The sequence below is a fragment of the Populus alba genome, chromosome 9 (genome assembly GCF_005239225.2).
Source record: "Populus alba chromosome 9, ASM523922v2, whole genome shotgun sequence".
Lineage (NCBI taxonomy): Eukaryota > Viridiplantae > Streptophyta > Magnoliopsida > Malpighiales > Salicaceae > Populus > Populus alba.
In genome coordinates, this window is record NC_133292.1 from 9357464 (window position 1) to 9371823 (window position 14360).

A 14360-nucleotide genomic window follows, 5' to 3' on the forward strand; every position below is an offset into this window, starting at 1 on the left:
TTAGATCGCATTCAACTCTGTAAGAACACAGTGATCCGCATTAAGCAGATTAGCAGATTATATAACAGATCCCTTCAATTAATAAGAGAAAGATTGTTTCAATCAAATAAAGTAGAGAGGATGGAGGGATGAATGATGGGTAAAACCCATTAAAATTTCCTCTTCCAAGCAACTGATTCCCATATACAAATTCTCAACATTCCAAATTTGCAATGAATTTCCAGATACGCTTAAATTTGCAGCTGTCTTCTTCTTCCGGGGATGATCCCTGCACCTGGATCTGTTTCTTGTTCTATTAACTTCCTGACCTCTAATGGATGCTACTTGCCTTGTATGAGGGTCAAAGTCAACAAGTTGGAATTCCATAGTGGAGGGAGCACGAGCACCATTCAAACTCCACATGTAGTCTTGTCTGTGAGAGTGTGTCTAAATCAATGAGGAAAATCCTTCGAATTGTGGGTCCCCACATCGAACCCCCATTAAGCCAAAACCTACAGTGGATTGGTTATTTTACTTCTCAAAACACTCGAATCCACAGCCAAACACTAGAACAGCCACTCAAAAGTTTGCACGTCAAGCGCCTCACAACGAGTCTATAATGTGGCACGTTTTAAACCATTGTTAGAAGTTGTATTACAGTAGTATAATCCACACTGGATCGGAGAACTGACCCGCCTTAAATTCATGAATGTTGACGTGTCATCCAACTGCAGCCCCCCCGACGACAAGTCATAGTCAACCATTACATTAAACCTCCAAACCCCACAAAACAAAGAAACAACACTCACACACACAAACACTCAAAGCACCAGCACCATTAACACCTCCTCCCACCACCACTACCACCATGATCAAAACCACACCATCACCTTCTCCCTCACCACACCACCACCGCACGTGGGCCCCATCCCCAACTCCCAAAATTTCCTCAACCCCTACAGCCACCGCCCCTTCTTACCAATCCTCACCCCCATCACCAACCTCCAAACTCCCAGTTGACTTCAGCCCAACTTTAATAGCCATGGTGGTAGTAGTCGCTGCCGCCTTCTTAATAATCACATACTCCCGCCTAATTTCCCGTTCCCTCCTCCGTGTCATCCGCCGATGGCGTCGGTGGCGCCGTCGTAGACGCCGGCGTTATCCCCCCTCCTCAAATGGCGGCTTCGACTCCCCACCTCCACTCTTTGATTCCCCAGAAGGCTTCCATGTTTACTCTCCTTACGGGCTGGACGAATCCGTCATCAAGACCATCCCTCTCTCACTCTACACCACGAAAAATAGCAATAGCTCTCACAAGCAAATCAAAGACTGTGCTGTTTGCTTGCTTGAATTCGAAGATGATGAATATGTCCGTACACTTCCTGTTTGCTCGCATGCATTTCATGTTGACTGTATTGATATTTGGCTAAGGTCACACGCGAACTGCCCGCTTTGTCGTGCGGGGATTTTCAGAGCCGAGTCTCCATTTATTCCGGTCATGGCCGCAAGAATTCGTCCTAGTCTTGATGAAACAATCCTACGTAGTACTCTTCTTCCGCTCGAACCAATAATTCAAAGCCCACTGCGCACTTATTCTGCTGTTGCAGACACAGCTACAGCTACTGTCACGGAGATTACACCATGTCCTGAAGAACCATCACCGCGAAGACATAGTATGAACAACTTTAATACTAATTCCGAGGACAGATTCAATGGTCGTGATCATTTCTTCTTGAAAAGATCTTATTCTTTCGGGTTTGAACGGAGCTTGGCGTCCGAGAGGATGTTAGTGATGGAGCCAGCTACAGCTTCTCCGTGGAGGTTTAGAAGGGGGGGTTTTTGGAGCAAACGGCCGTCACCGTTTGGATCAATATCAAAAGCTAGAGTTTTTTCGTTTAGGCATTACAGAGGGATGAAATCCCCGTTTTTTAGACGGAGAGGATCAGGGTTTTTCCCGTTATCGGAGAGGTTCTCCACCGTAGGCGGAGGAGGTGGTGGTGGGTCGTCAAGGAGGTGTAAGTCTATGGCGAGCCCACAGTTTTTGAGATCATCGGTGGGGTCGAGCATGGCCGCGTTTTCGTCTAGCCGGCTAAGGTGTGGGGACCCCGAGGCACTGCTGTCACCGGAGAGGTTTAACAGGAGGTAGAGGACACACGTGGAGGGTGAGATTGAGTGATCGTGAGAATGGACGGTCGAAAAGGAGGCGGTGATGGGGTCAAGGTGGTATTAAATGGAGAGTGGGTGTTTGCATGAAAGGTGGAGTTAATGAGGGGGCATGAGAATATACGAGCAGTCTGGCAATTTGTGGATGGGCCATTAATTGTAGGTGCCGATGGCATTTAATGAGAAAATTGAAGAGAGATTTCACCTCTGCTCTCTCTCTCTCTCTCTCTCTCTCTGTGGCTCGCATTGATTATAGAAAAGAAAAGGTATTCTTGGCCTTCCCTCTCCCTCTCCCTCTCCCTCTCTATCATTCATCGAGCAGATCATAAATGAGAGGAAGAGGAGAGTGATGGGTTTTTAAGGCTTTGCTTGTTGAAGGAAATGGTGGGATTTTGACGTGGGGGTTGGGTTTATATGGGAGGTTTACTTGGTGGGTTTTGCTGGTGTTGGATTTGGGCATAGACTGGTCAAATCTCTTATTGGTTTTCCACTTTCGCTAGCTATTTTGTGAAATGCACCGACAGGGGGCAGAAAGGCCCAAGCCAGTGAGGGGGTGGAAGAGAACATGGCATGCTAGACGCTAGTTGCTTCTCGCCGGACCCCCGGTCAATAAGACTGGCTAATTCGATGAAATATGAACTCTTCATATCATTTGACACTGCCTCTCTCTTTCCCTTCAAGACCAAGATTGCTCCTCTCGTTTGGATTTAGGGTTCACACTCTCGTATTTGGCTTCTGCAAGATCGACGACTCTCTTCTTCTTCTTTTTTTTTCTTTTCTTTTTTATTATTATTACCACCAGCTTTATTAATTTCTTAGGACTACACCAAGGTCATTTTTATTGTTAAATTAGACGACGCATAGCATGCGGCTATAAATGCAATATAGCGTTTGTGAGAAATGTTGAAGTAATGGATCATTTCGTTTCTTCGTTTATAGCAATAGAACTTTCCATGCAATCCTCAATCACCAATCCATGTGTGAAATTCTACAGCTAACAAAGTGTGGGGACGTTGTTGATAAATCTCACTAATTAAAGAGAATTTCTAAACATCTGGTGCTTCATTCCAATTCTCTCGCACTGTAAGGCTTGGTTGATTTAGAAGAAAAATAAAGAAAAAGGTCCCTTTTTTCAATGGAAAGGGGTTTAGACATGTACAGCTCTGAATCCATTATTTCAATTCAGTTTAGTAAATATAGTGTTTTAACCGTGTAGTAATTACTTTTTAAAATATTTTTTTTTAGAATATAATATTTTTTTAATTATTATATCAAAATAATCAAAAAAATATAAAAAAATTAATTTTAAACAATTGTTTTTTTGTGGAAGCAGTATTTTTAAAAAAGATAAATTTTTTTAGCAATGGGGATTTGGAAGGACTTTTAAGGGACCGTTTGGTAGTGCGGTCGAAACTGTGTTTTTTCAAATTTTAAATTTTTTTTTTTTTGCTAAAATTGAGTTCGGTTTGTACTTTTTAGATCGTTTTGATGTGCTGATGTCAAAAATGATTTTTAAAAAATAAAAAAACATCATTAGCATGTATTTCGGCACAAAAAGCTATTTGAAAAGCAACCGCTACCACACTACCAAACACGCTCTAACTTTCGATTTCGTAAAATTTTAAATGGATCGGCCAGAGCCTAATAAAAATTCATCAAGAAATAGACATTTTGTTTTTTCAAGAATAGGAAGTGTACCAAGAAATTTTTATATTAAAAATAAATAAATTATTTTTATAAAAACAATTAATTTATATTGACTTGATGACCTGTGAATTAAACCGATCACCTAATAGCTTATATTTACCGAGTTAATTTGACTACTATGTATTCAAGCACTAATTAATGAAAATTATTATAACTTTTTTTCCCGGTGTTAAAGACTTTATATGGATATTCAACAGGAACGAACATTACATTCTCAAAACTTGAGGACCCAAATCGTAAAACAATTCCTGGATTGACCACACACGTGTTAAGCCAACCTCAAATTCACACGTGTCCGAGAGTGATCTGAAACCCCAAATCCCCAATCCATGAATAAAATCAAGTACAAAACTACATCTAGGGTTTTAGACAAAGCGAAAAAAAAAAAATCCAAATTAAAGAATCGGGGATTCAAAAAAATCGAAATCAAAAGCAAAAATGTTTCCAGGATTGTTTATGAAAAAACCAGACAAAGCAGAGGCTTTGAAGCAGTTGAGGTCACACGTGGCCATGTTTGGTGCCTGGGTTGTTGTGCTCCGTGTCACTCCTTATGTTCTTCATTACCTCTCTCATGAAAAGGATGAGCTCAAGCTAGAGTTCTAGATCCCACCTTTCTTTCTGAAGGTAATCAAATTCTCTTAACTTTCTTCTTGTTTTTGGTTTATTAGACTTTTCTGGGAGATGTGTTTTTGTTAATTTTAGGATCGATGGGAATCGGATTTAGTTTAGTTTTTGGATTCTTTGACAGTTTTGGGAGATGGTTATTACTTTGATTTGCTGTTTGTCTGGGCGATAGGAGTTTCAATTGTCACTCAAAAGAAACCCCTTCTGGGTTTAAAAGGTCGGATTGGGTTATTAAGTGTTTTTTTTTAATTATTTTTTTATGAACGAGTGTATTGAAATTTTACTGCTTAAATCTATGATGTGGGCCTTTTCTATTTACGATCTTAATAAATTTTTCTTTATAAATAAAAGAAATAGATCAATCACTTGAATGCTTAGAGTTGAAATCGTGACTTTGCTTGTTCAGTGAGGTGATACTTGTGCTTCGATATTTGAGTTAGCATGTAATGCTATGCTGCAAATGTGATTTTATGGACTGTTGGAAATAATTCTGAATTGAAGTTTGAAATAATGGTCCATAAACATTGAATTGAAGGGCTAATGTGAGTTTAGAATGATGACTCATTTTTCTTCCTTGGGTTTGGTTGAAGAAGCCTGTGGCGAGCAGTGGGTGAAGTAGAGAGGAGAGGAAGATGAAGTGAGGGTATCAGTCAAATTATCCTCCAGGTATTTACAGGAAGGAACAGTGAATTTTGGCAGTTATTCGTTGATCATAAAAAATGGTGTTTAGAATGAAATGATGGGACGTTTTTAGTGAGGGGATCTGTTCCATTTGAAATTGAATATGATGGTCAAGTTCAATGTGGAGGATTTCGTTTGGTTTAATGTCAGCTGAATTCTTCAGGTCAAAAAGGAATTTATGAAGTTTACTGACATCAGTTATCTTTTTAATTGTCAAATTAATGAACACAGCAATGCGGTGCTGTTGTCCTCCTGGACCTCCTGGTTCCTAGGTGGTTCATTCTGGTCATAAACCAAAGTCATTTAGAAATGTTTTATCTTTTGTTTTTTAATATTGATGTCCTGGTAGTGTTGTCTTTTGAGCATTGTTGGTTCGTTTTGTGCAATGCTTCAACTTGTATGGTGCTTACAGTCAATCTCAGAGCTGGCTTGCTCAGTAGGCCTTTTTCCTTGACAAATAAGAGGAGAATTAGATGTCGGGGGCCATTTTAGGCACTGATTGCATTTTAGTTTCCATTAAGAAATTGCTCTAATGCCCAAGCTATTTATAGTAATTTGATGGGTTGCAAAATTAATGGCATACTGCCTAGTTAGTATGTAAAGCACATTGATCAATTACTTACTAATTTAGTTGTACAGAATCCCAGGGAGCTTTAGATAGCGCCTCACCCTGCATTTGCTTGAGCTCCTTATTATTTGTTTCACCAGCTCGCTAAACAGTCCAGGGAACGTTTTTGCCTGCATTGTTGCCTTTGTCATTTTTTATTTTGTGCTGGCACATGCACACTCATAAGGTTTTCGAGTTCTATTTTTAATGTCTACTGAGCAGTGATGATATTTGCACCATAGTATTACTTTAAGTTGATGCCTATTATTGTGCATTGAAGGTGATAGTGTGTATTTCTGTGAAGTATCGTGAAACCTTTTTTCATTTATAAGTGTCAGTTATATTTATAAGTGTCAGTTATATTCTGCTGTCCATTAAGGCCAGTAAATTGGTTCAGACTTCTGAATGGCGATGTTAGTCAAGTTCACTGGCTTGTTTAAGTTTTTACTTGTTAATTCGTTATCATTGCTTGTTGCAAAACATTTAACATGCTTTCAGTCTCGTTATTTTTGGATTTTTTTTAGAGATTTTTTTCAATAGTTGTTAATTTGCACACCATATTGTAAGCTTGAAATTGCTAGAAAAAACCATAGATAAACTCGATGTCTTATTTCCAGGTTCCAGTGTCACAAATTGTTTTTAATTTCTTTATCTTATTGTACTGATGTTATATTTATTTGATCTATTTTTCTTCTGCTGCAGTGGTCCTGGAGGAGACGAATTCTGTTGAGATGAAGATGAGTGTCCGAGCTCCATCTATTTTATTTCCTTCTTCTTCAGCTGAAAGCACGTGAAGTTATCTTGTACTTGCATTAGGTCATCTTTTCTAGCTTCTTATGATTTTGGAGTTTCAATACTTTGATATTATTTAATGGCTGGTTGATGTATTTATTCCGTGGAATATACTTAGGTGAAAGAATTTTATTTCTTAGGAGGAATGCTTTACGTGTTATTTCTGAATGGTGTTCTCTGCCCGGAGGCCACTCGGGGCAGAAACCACTGGTCCATATAAGCAATTTAGTGAAGATAGTTGATTGATTTCCATGTTAAATTAGACTAAGAAGGTGGCTAAAATGGGTTTGACTCCCGAAAGGGAAAGGCTCAATGAAGGAGAAGACATGCTGGCCAATGAGTGGCTGAACAGTAGAACAACATGCAAACAACCAATAACGAGTTGCCGACAGGTCCAACCATGCCAGGTCAGCAGGGCAAGCTTTATCCCGCGCTGTGCTGTGTTGAACCAGCATGATTTGAGCTGTTTTACTTTTTGCTATGCTATGCTTCAATGAAAATAGAAAATACCAGACTCTCTAGGCACGCTAACATGGTATCTCACTGTTTACTATTTTTGTGCACAAGGACGATTCACCAGCATTGCTTCCTTTTAGTCCTTGCTTTCCCACTAACAAGGGAGTCAATAAAGGCATGACAAGTGGCGGGTCCACAACCCTCCAAATAAAGCCCTGGTTCACCTTTCTCTCCTAGCCATCCATGCATTGTTTTGACTACCGAGATTTAATTATTTCTTAATGCCTTGAAAATTTTGTGAAGTGCTTTCTGGTCCCACCCCCTCGCGGCCCACGATGCTCCTCAACAGTAAAATAACAATTAAAGGAAAAAAATAATAGAAAGAAGACTGTTGTAGTGCTATAGCAAATTCCTTGAGTTGATTTTTTGTATGGATAAATTCGAGTAAAAATCAAGCTATGCTTCGAATTATATGAAGAATAAAGATGAGTTTCTTGAAAGTAAATTCTACCTCTCCTGATCATGAATTTTGTGGTGCCCAGCTAAAATGCTAATTTAGTGGAGGTTAGGATTGTTTTTTAAAATAATTTTTTATTTAAAAATATATTAAAATTGATTTTTTTTTTGTTTTTAACATGAATACATTAAAACTATCATAAAATATTTTTAAAAAATATTAATTTAATATTTTTTAAAAAAAATATATAAAAACAGAAATGATGTCAAGCACCCATAATCTTGATGTATTTATTAACAATAACGAAATTAATTTATATATCAATGCCTTGTATTCAAGTTTAAAAGGAAATAAATAGTTTTTTTTACATAAATATATCATTTTAAACATGAATAACGTACTTAAAATCAATCTATATTTAATCTTGATGCCCTAACCTCCATGATAAATAAAAAATTGCCCTAACCTCACTCTTTAAACGAAAAAGAAGAAGTAAGACCAAGTTTTCTTGAGCAATTAACTACTAAATAGTATTCAGTCACCATAAACAGCATCTCCATTACACTCATCCTTCCTTCTTCCCTCCTACAAAAACTAATTGCAGTTGACCTCCAGAATTCTGTGACGTTTCCTTGAACACCAATTCTTCCTCCTCTCCATCTCTGTCTTTGGCAATTTCTCAGTTTAGGCAAGAAAAGGCCAAGAATGTTGATCAAATCCTCGGCATAACACGCACACGTTATAGACCTTTGGGTTGATTTAGATGAAAAGTCTCTTGGGGTGGAGATGGCTATGGCTGAGAATTGAAGGGCCAGTAAGATGAGCCTTAAAAAAGAGGGCAATCAAAGAAGAAATAATAACAGAGGAAGAAGATCCCATGCAACAAGCCCATGGATGATGTACCTGGTTCAGTAGGGACTAGTGCTAGCTTCTCTTTGAGATTGGGTCAGATCATCTTCTCTTCTGCTTCTCTTCTTTTCATGTCTTTGGGTGTTGAATTCTACAGCTACACTGCTTTCTGGTAAACTCTGTTCTCTTCTTTTCATCTCATTCATGGAAGTTGATCTAGTATCTTCGATTTTGTTGTTTCTTGTTTTGGTATTGCAAGACAGATGTTACATTTTCAATTTATTTTTCTTCGGGATAATCGAACGCAGATTTAGGAGGACACAGATTACCGTAAATCTTAAATTAACTCAATTGCTAGTTTCGATCATGAGTCAAAGCAACAACCTGTGATCGATAATGGAAATAGCCCGCCTTAAATTTTACATGATCTCTTACGTTTTGGTTACTGATATGTTGGTAGAAATGAGGAAATCTTTTGTTTTAGTGCTGTAGATTTTTCAAAATAATCCTGGAAACAGAATTTGTCCACTCAACAAATCAAAGTTCCTTAAATCTTCTTTTTTCTGCTTAATTTGTGAAACCATAATGTCTAAGACCTTGTTTTTCCGAACCTAGTCAAGAGCTAAGAGCTTTGAGAAGTTTACTTCAATCAAATTACTAACTCTAGCCATTATATCGAAATGTATTATTTATCCCCTCAATTTGCCATTTCTGGTCTCAGCTTTCAAGCACGAAAAGTTTTCTTCCGTTAGATGAGCCCTTGTTGATGATTTTTCTTTTTGTGGCCCCCACTTCCTGGCGCTGCGTTGCTTCTAGCATCTTTGACAATATTTCACCTGAGTTTAATTTAATGTTAAATTAGTTAATCAATGTCAGTATCTCTGTTAACTCCCCCTAATAGATCTCTTGCATTTCTCTTGTCCAAATAGTTTCAGGTTTTGTTCATCATCTACCTTCTTTCAAAAGTCTACCATCTTCTTCTACATGTCACGTATTTGTCGTCTCACAGAAAACCTTCAATGAAATGTAGTATAATTAGTGTGATGACTCATAATACAGAAACGGGATTCCACTCTGTCGATAAGGTAGTTTAACTACTGTGTTGGCTCCATGCGGTATGTTCCCTACTTTCTGTTTAGTGGAAAGCATGTGCTAGTGCCTAACTTTTTGTCCAAAAGTTCCAGCGACTTTAACCATCACTTTCTCAAGAAAGTCATAAATATTTTGATCAAACAATGGCTGATTTTACTTGCACAATATCAATTGATCAGCATATTGAATCATCAGAGGCCCTTCATGGGTTTTTATGCTTTTATAAAATCATATTTTTGCTTTTCAGCTACTTAGTTACAATCATGGGTTTGGCTATTCCATGGAGTTTCACATTGGCAATAGTTGATGGATACTCTGTTCTGGTAAAATGCCCTATTCGACAACCGGGAATACTTCTGATTATTGTCCTTGGAGATTGGGTATGTTCCGTAGTGAATTATCCAAAATTAATTGATGCGGTGATTGGAACAAGTGACAAATTCCATCATGATACATGGCAGGTGTTATCAACTCTCATATTAGCCGCAGCATGCTCAACAGCTAGTGTTGTGGATCTCCTGCTCCACACTAATGGATCTCCTTGCCCTCCAAAGATTTGCAGCAGGTATCAAATATCGGCTGCCATGGCTTTCTTGTCTTGGTTTCTGTCTATGGCTTCATCTCTTTTCAATCTTTGGTTACTCCCTTCCTTGTGATTTTTCACTCGTAGTTCAAAGGCAAATTTTGCGATTAGTGCAAGATTGTTAATGGTTAGAAAATCCAAGTTCTGTACGTACACATGTTCAAAGTTTTGACAATTGTGGATCCAAAACCATATGGTTACAAATTTGTATATGTATTTGAGAAATTATACAAAAGCATTGTAATTAGGTTTAAATTAACTTGATAAAAAACCATCAATGTTTTGTACTTGATATGCAAAAAGGTTGAAAAATTGTAGTACAAACTGTTGTCGTTTTTCTGTCCAAAGCTCTCAGACGTGGGTATCCTCCAGAATTACTCCTGTTTCCTGATTCAAAACCAAAGGGCCCCTGTAATCAATCCTAAACCTTCCACAAACTCAACACTCCACTCGAATTTCTGCTGAGGTGATGCTAGGAGTAACTGAAGTTACTGTGGCCTGCTTGTGGGTAAAATATATCTTGCTCGTAACATCGACTTCCAATTAGGTGATTTGACATATCCACTTGGAATTCTATAACATCTGCTACCAGTTCTGTAAAGTTCAGCAATTAAGCAGAAGTTCAATAACAGCAGATTCCTGCATCTATGCACCACGTCGGATCATAATATTTTTTTAATGCCATTTTTTTTAATGCTTTGCAGACCAGTCAAACTCAAACTACAATATGTACATCAACAGCAACTTATCTTAACTAGCACGTGCACGAGAGGAAACACCCCTTAACATCCCATTTTTATACAAAAACAACTCAAGGCAAACGGGTTTTTTCCCCCAGAAAAATCTAGCGATTTTATTGCTGCTCGAGGCATGTAACTTTAGAAAGTACAGTAATTTGTTCGGGAAGCTAACTTAAGCTTATGGCCAACAAGGTTAGCACCAATCTGAACATAAAATCACTCAACAGTTTTGCGGCAAACATATTATCTCCAACATTATGTTCCAGGCCTGCAGAAGGATATGGATCGATAATCTTTACGGCAGCATAAAACTCGTTCTATCAAATCTTAAGTGCCACTCTCTGGTTGTTCGCATTTATCACCAATGAACAGGCGACGTCGCATCAACAGAGAGAAGATTATTAAAGTCACCAAGTTGGCAGGTAACACCTAATTCTTCACGTCTCATTACTCTGCAAGTTCTTTTTTTCAGCAGTCATTGCTCTGACAAGGAGCAGAACAAATAGATTTCCTTGGTTGCAACGCACCAGAATCTGCTCATCTTGATGAAAACAAACTCAATACCTACACGATGAGAAATAAATATATTAACGATGGGGGAAGACAAACATACGCGAACTCATCAATCATTATCTATCTCAACCATTGAATCCACCAAGAAAGGCTGCTTTCTGAATTCATTTGTAGCATACTTGACTCTGTTTACCTGCTAGACACCTATATGAACATGGACATTTGCATTCATATGAGAGTATTACTGTCAAGAATCAAGATGTTCTAGAGGACCATACACCACCAGCCATCCAATTAGCAAATATCATTTACCTGGTTGTCGCGTTCTCATCAATCATTATCTATCTCAACTATTGAATCCACCAGGCAAGGCTGCTTTCTGAGTTCATTTGTCGCATACTTGACTGTCATTTTATGTGTTACACACACCTATATTGCCATGGAGCATGTGCATTTCTTTGATTGTAAAAGACACAAAAAATGTAACTGTCAAGAATCAAGATGTTCTTGATGATCACACACCACCAGCCAGCCTTTTAGCAAATGTCATTTGCTAGCAAAATGCAGAGGCTGGCAGCACATCCATGGTGCTAAATGCTTTCAAAGATCCTTCCTTACAGAACATGCCCCTGTATTGAACAGTAAAGGGCAGAAATGAGGAAAAATGATTTAACAAATCAAATTTGCAGTGAAACCTGATCACAAACATGTAAGTTTAACAAAAACATACCAAATTTCTCAAACTTTTGAAGGTGAACACAAAAACCCAAGGGATAGGCTCACAACTAGTCAATTGTTAACATTCAATCCTCTTGCTGCTGCTTTTGAGCTACAGACATTTCCTTCCTCAACACGGCTGCCATGTCCTCATTTCCCAACTTCGCATACCCTTCAATAAAAGCACCATAAATTGCTAAGTTTGATTAAAATCCTTTCCCCACCATCTCTGATTGAAGTTTCAATGCTTCCTCCAGTTTCCCATCCTTGCAAAATCCCTTAATCAACAACTCACAACTCTTCCCACTCGAATGCAAACCAACCTCCCTCCCTCACAAAAAAAAAAAAAAAAAAAAAAGAGCCATTAAAACATCAAAGCTAAACCCATTTGCAACACAGCCAAATCTGCCCATTTCACTCCAAATCTCCTCAACCATCTGCACTTCACCTTCTTTATAGAAACCTACCATTGATTCATTAAAACCATGAACATTAGGCGTAACTCTAAAACCCCTTCTCACTTTCCCCTCAAGTTCACAACTTTCCAATCCAAAAACCTCCTTAAAAACCCCATAACCAGCAAATGAACCTTTACCCCTCGAAACCTCACATATCAAAGCATTACAAGTACGAATTGATGGGCTGATCCCTTTAGACCTTAACATCCTCACAATCTCAAGAGACCCATCAATCCTTTCCAATTCTAAACAAGATTTTATCAACAAATCAAACACAAAAGGAGCTGAATCACACTCTCTATGAGTTTTCACAAAAACTTTCTTTTAAAAATCACTTGTTTTAGCGTTTGGTACCTGCGACAACCTTTTTCCTGTACAATTCAGTTCCATCCTGTCTAGTCCTGTCTGCCCCACAAAGGCACTCTCATCATTAGTTAACAAAACGAGTGACCGGAGTCCGGACCGAATAATGTCCCGGGCCTTGACTTAAGGTGGGCAAGAGAGAGGATATAAATGATGGTGGCATAGGAGTGGAGATTGTGAGTGCAAAGGGAGGAGTTGTGCAGAGTGAAGTGGAAGGAGCGGAGGGCAAGATGGGGATTTGATTTTAGCTGGAGGGTGATTTGGGAGAAGCGAGTAGGGGTGAGGGGTGAGGGGTGTGGTGGTGTTGGTGAGGAGAGAGCGGAGGCGGGACCAGCGGGATTTGGAACGGTTGTTGGTGAGGAGGGAAATGATGGTGGAGAACTGGATATTAGGGGGAGTGGTGGCTGGGTGGGGGAGGTGGAAGGGGGAGGAAGCGTTTCAGGAGTGGTGGTGGCATTGGAGGAAGAGCATCGACTACCGTAGGCTGTGTTGAACGCCAGCTGTTTTTTCTTTTCATTTTTTTGTTCTTTCAATTTTTTTCTTATTATTTTGAATTTAAAGGGCTGCAAATTCAACAATTTTTTTTAGAACCCGGAATATTGAGGTTAGTTTATACGTATTATAACTAATTTTTAAATTTATTAAATATTCTGTAAGTCCAATAAATAAATAAAGCATGATGAGATAACAAGTATATACAAAAAAAATTGGAATCTAGATGTAAAGAAATGAAAAAGAACAAATCATTTTTCCCACCACTAGATCACGACATGAATTGCAAATCCAACAAATTTTTAATTTTGAAGGTCAGATTTATGTTCCTTAATATAAGAGTACAAGTTACATCAGAAAGTTATTAAATATATATTTCAAGTTTCAGTCAAGTTTTTTATTAACAAAATTATTTTTAGATAATTTAATATATTAATGTTAAAATTAAAAAATTATTTTAATATACTTCAAAATAAAAAAAATATATATTTTGAAAAATAACCTAAACACTCTATGAATTTAGGTAATGACATTCTAGCATGGCATGTTTCAATGCAAGTTATAGCTTGAATGAATTAATATGAATTTATCTAGCTTGATTTAAAATAATATTAATTTAATATTTTAAAAATTAAAAGTTCAAATTACATTGTTTTAATTTATTTAAGAATTCAAGTCGAAATTTTCTAAGATTAGTTAGGTTATGAGTAAAGTGAATTGGGTTATATCAAAATAATTCTAGCTCAGTTGTTAGATTAATTTGTTAAATTATTTTTTTTATTAATATGGGTGTTCGATTAAGTTTGAACGCACCTCGATTAATTCTACAGGTCTTGAAGTTAACGACCATGTGAGTCTCCAGTAGCCATAAGGTTTGTGGGACTCGAATTGGTGACCTCTAGTGAGCAAATTTAAATCCTGATCAGTTGAGTTATACTCTTCAAGATTAAATTAAATTTAATAATATTAGTGTGTGTGAGATTTTATATAATGAAATTGATTTAAATATGAATAATTAATTTATTTGATATTCGAATAAAATAATTACTTTTGTTATATAAAAACTGACCTAGAATTACATTGTCAA

At 37.7% G+C, this 14360-nt stretch overlaps 3 protein-coding genes and 1 long non-coding RNA gene across 7 annotated transcripts; 3 read left to right on the top strand and 1 right to left on the bottom strand.

Moving 5' to 3' along the window:
• The first annotated feature begins 395 nt into the window (after positions 1-395).
• LOC118058714 (RING-H2 finger protein ATL65) lies at positions 396-3078 on the top strand. The gene has a single exon (XM_035071451.2). The coding sequence runs from the start codon at positions 848-850 to the stop codon at positions 2123-2125; it is 1278 nt and encodes a 425-aa protein (XP_034927342.1). The 5' UTR covers positions 396-847; the 3' UTR covers positions 2126-3078.
• Positions 3079-4185: 1107 nt separating this feature from the next.
• On the top strand, positions 4186-6692 carry LOC118058715 (mitochondrial import receptor subunit TOM6 homolog). Of its 2 annotated transcripts, XR_012170733.1 has the most exons (3): positions 4186-4473; positions 5064-5139; positions 6464-6692. XR_012170733.1 is itself a non-coding variant. In XM_035071452.2 (2 exons), the coding sequence occupies exon 1, from the start codon at positions 4288-4290 to the stop codon at positions 4450-4452; it is 165 nt and encodes a 54-aa protein (XP_034927343.1). In that variant the 5' UTR covers positions 4193-4287; the 3' UTR covers positions 4453-4473; positions 6464-6692. The 2 variants fall into 2 exon arrangements, 1 of the variants encoding a protein (XP_034927343.1); XM_035071452.2 differs by lacking the exon at positions 5064-5139 and having other exon boundaries at positions 4193-4473.
• Positions 6693-7890: 1198 nt separating this feature from the next.
• Positions 7891-12272, top strand: LOC118058716 (CASP-like protein 5C1). Of its 2 annotated transcripts, XM_035071454.2 has the most exons (4): positions 7891-8487; positions 9655-9787; positions 9869-9972; positions 10695-12272. In XM_035071454.2, exons 1-4 carry the CDS (start codon positions 8357-8359, stop codon positions 10774-10776), a joined length of 450 nt encoding a protein of 149 aa, XP_034927345.1. In that variant the 5' UTR covers positions 7891-8356; the 3' UTR covers positions 10777-12272. The 2 variants fall into 2 exon arrangements, with proteins under 2 accessions (XP_034927345.1, XP_034927344.1); XM_035071453.2 differs by lacking the exon at positions 10695-12272 and having other exon boundaries at positions 7896-8487; positions 9869-10273.
• Positions 10812-13376, bottom strand: LOC118058718 (uncharacterized). 2 transcript variants are annotated; one of them, XR_004689221.2, is made up of 3 exons: positions 11974-13335; positions 11556-11872; positions 10812-11294 (listed from the first exon to the last, which is right to left on the bottom strand). It is a non-coding gene; the product is annotated as an uncharacterized lncRNA (long non-coding RNA). The 2 variants fall into 2 exon arrangements; XR_012170734.1 differs by having other exon boundaries at positions 10812-11872; positions 11974-13376.
• Positions 13377-14360: the final 984 nt, after the last annotated feature.

Coding starts and splice junctions, on each gene's coding strand:
- LOC118058716 (XM_035071453.2), top strand. CDS start 8,357: ATGGATGATGTACCTGGTTCAGTAGGGACTAGTGCTAGCTTCTCTTTG. Junction 8,488..9,654: donor TACAGCTACACTGCTTTCTG/GTAAACTCTGTT, acceptor TTTGCTTTTCAG/CTACTTAGTTACAATCATGG. Junction 9,788..9,868: donor TTATTGTCCTTGGAGATTGG/GTATGTTCCGTA, acceptor GATACATGGCAG/GTGTTATCAACTCTCATATT.
- LOC118058715 (XM_035071452.2), top strand. CDS start 4,288: ATGTTTCCAGGATTGTTTATGAAAAAACCAGACAAAGCAGAGGCTTTG.
- LOC118058714 (XM_035071451.2), top strand. CDS start 848: ATGATCAAAACCACACCATCACCTTCTCCCTCACCACACCACCACCGC.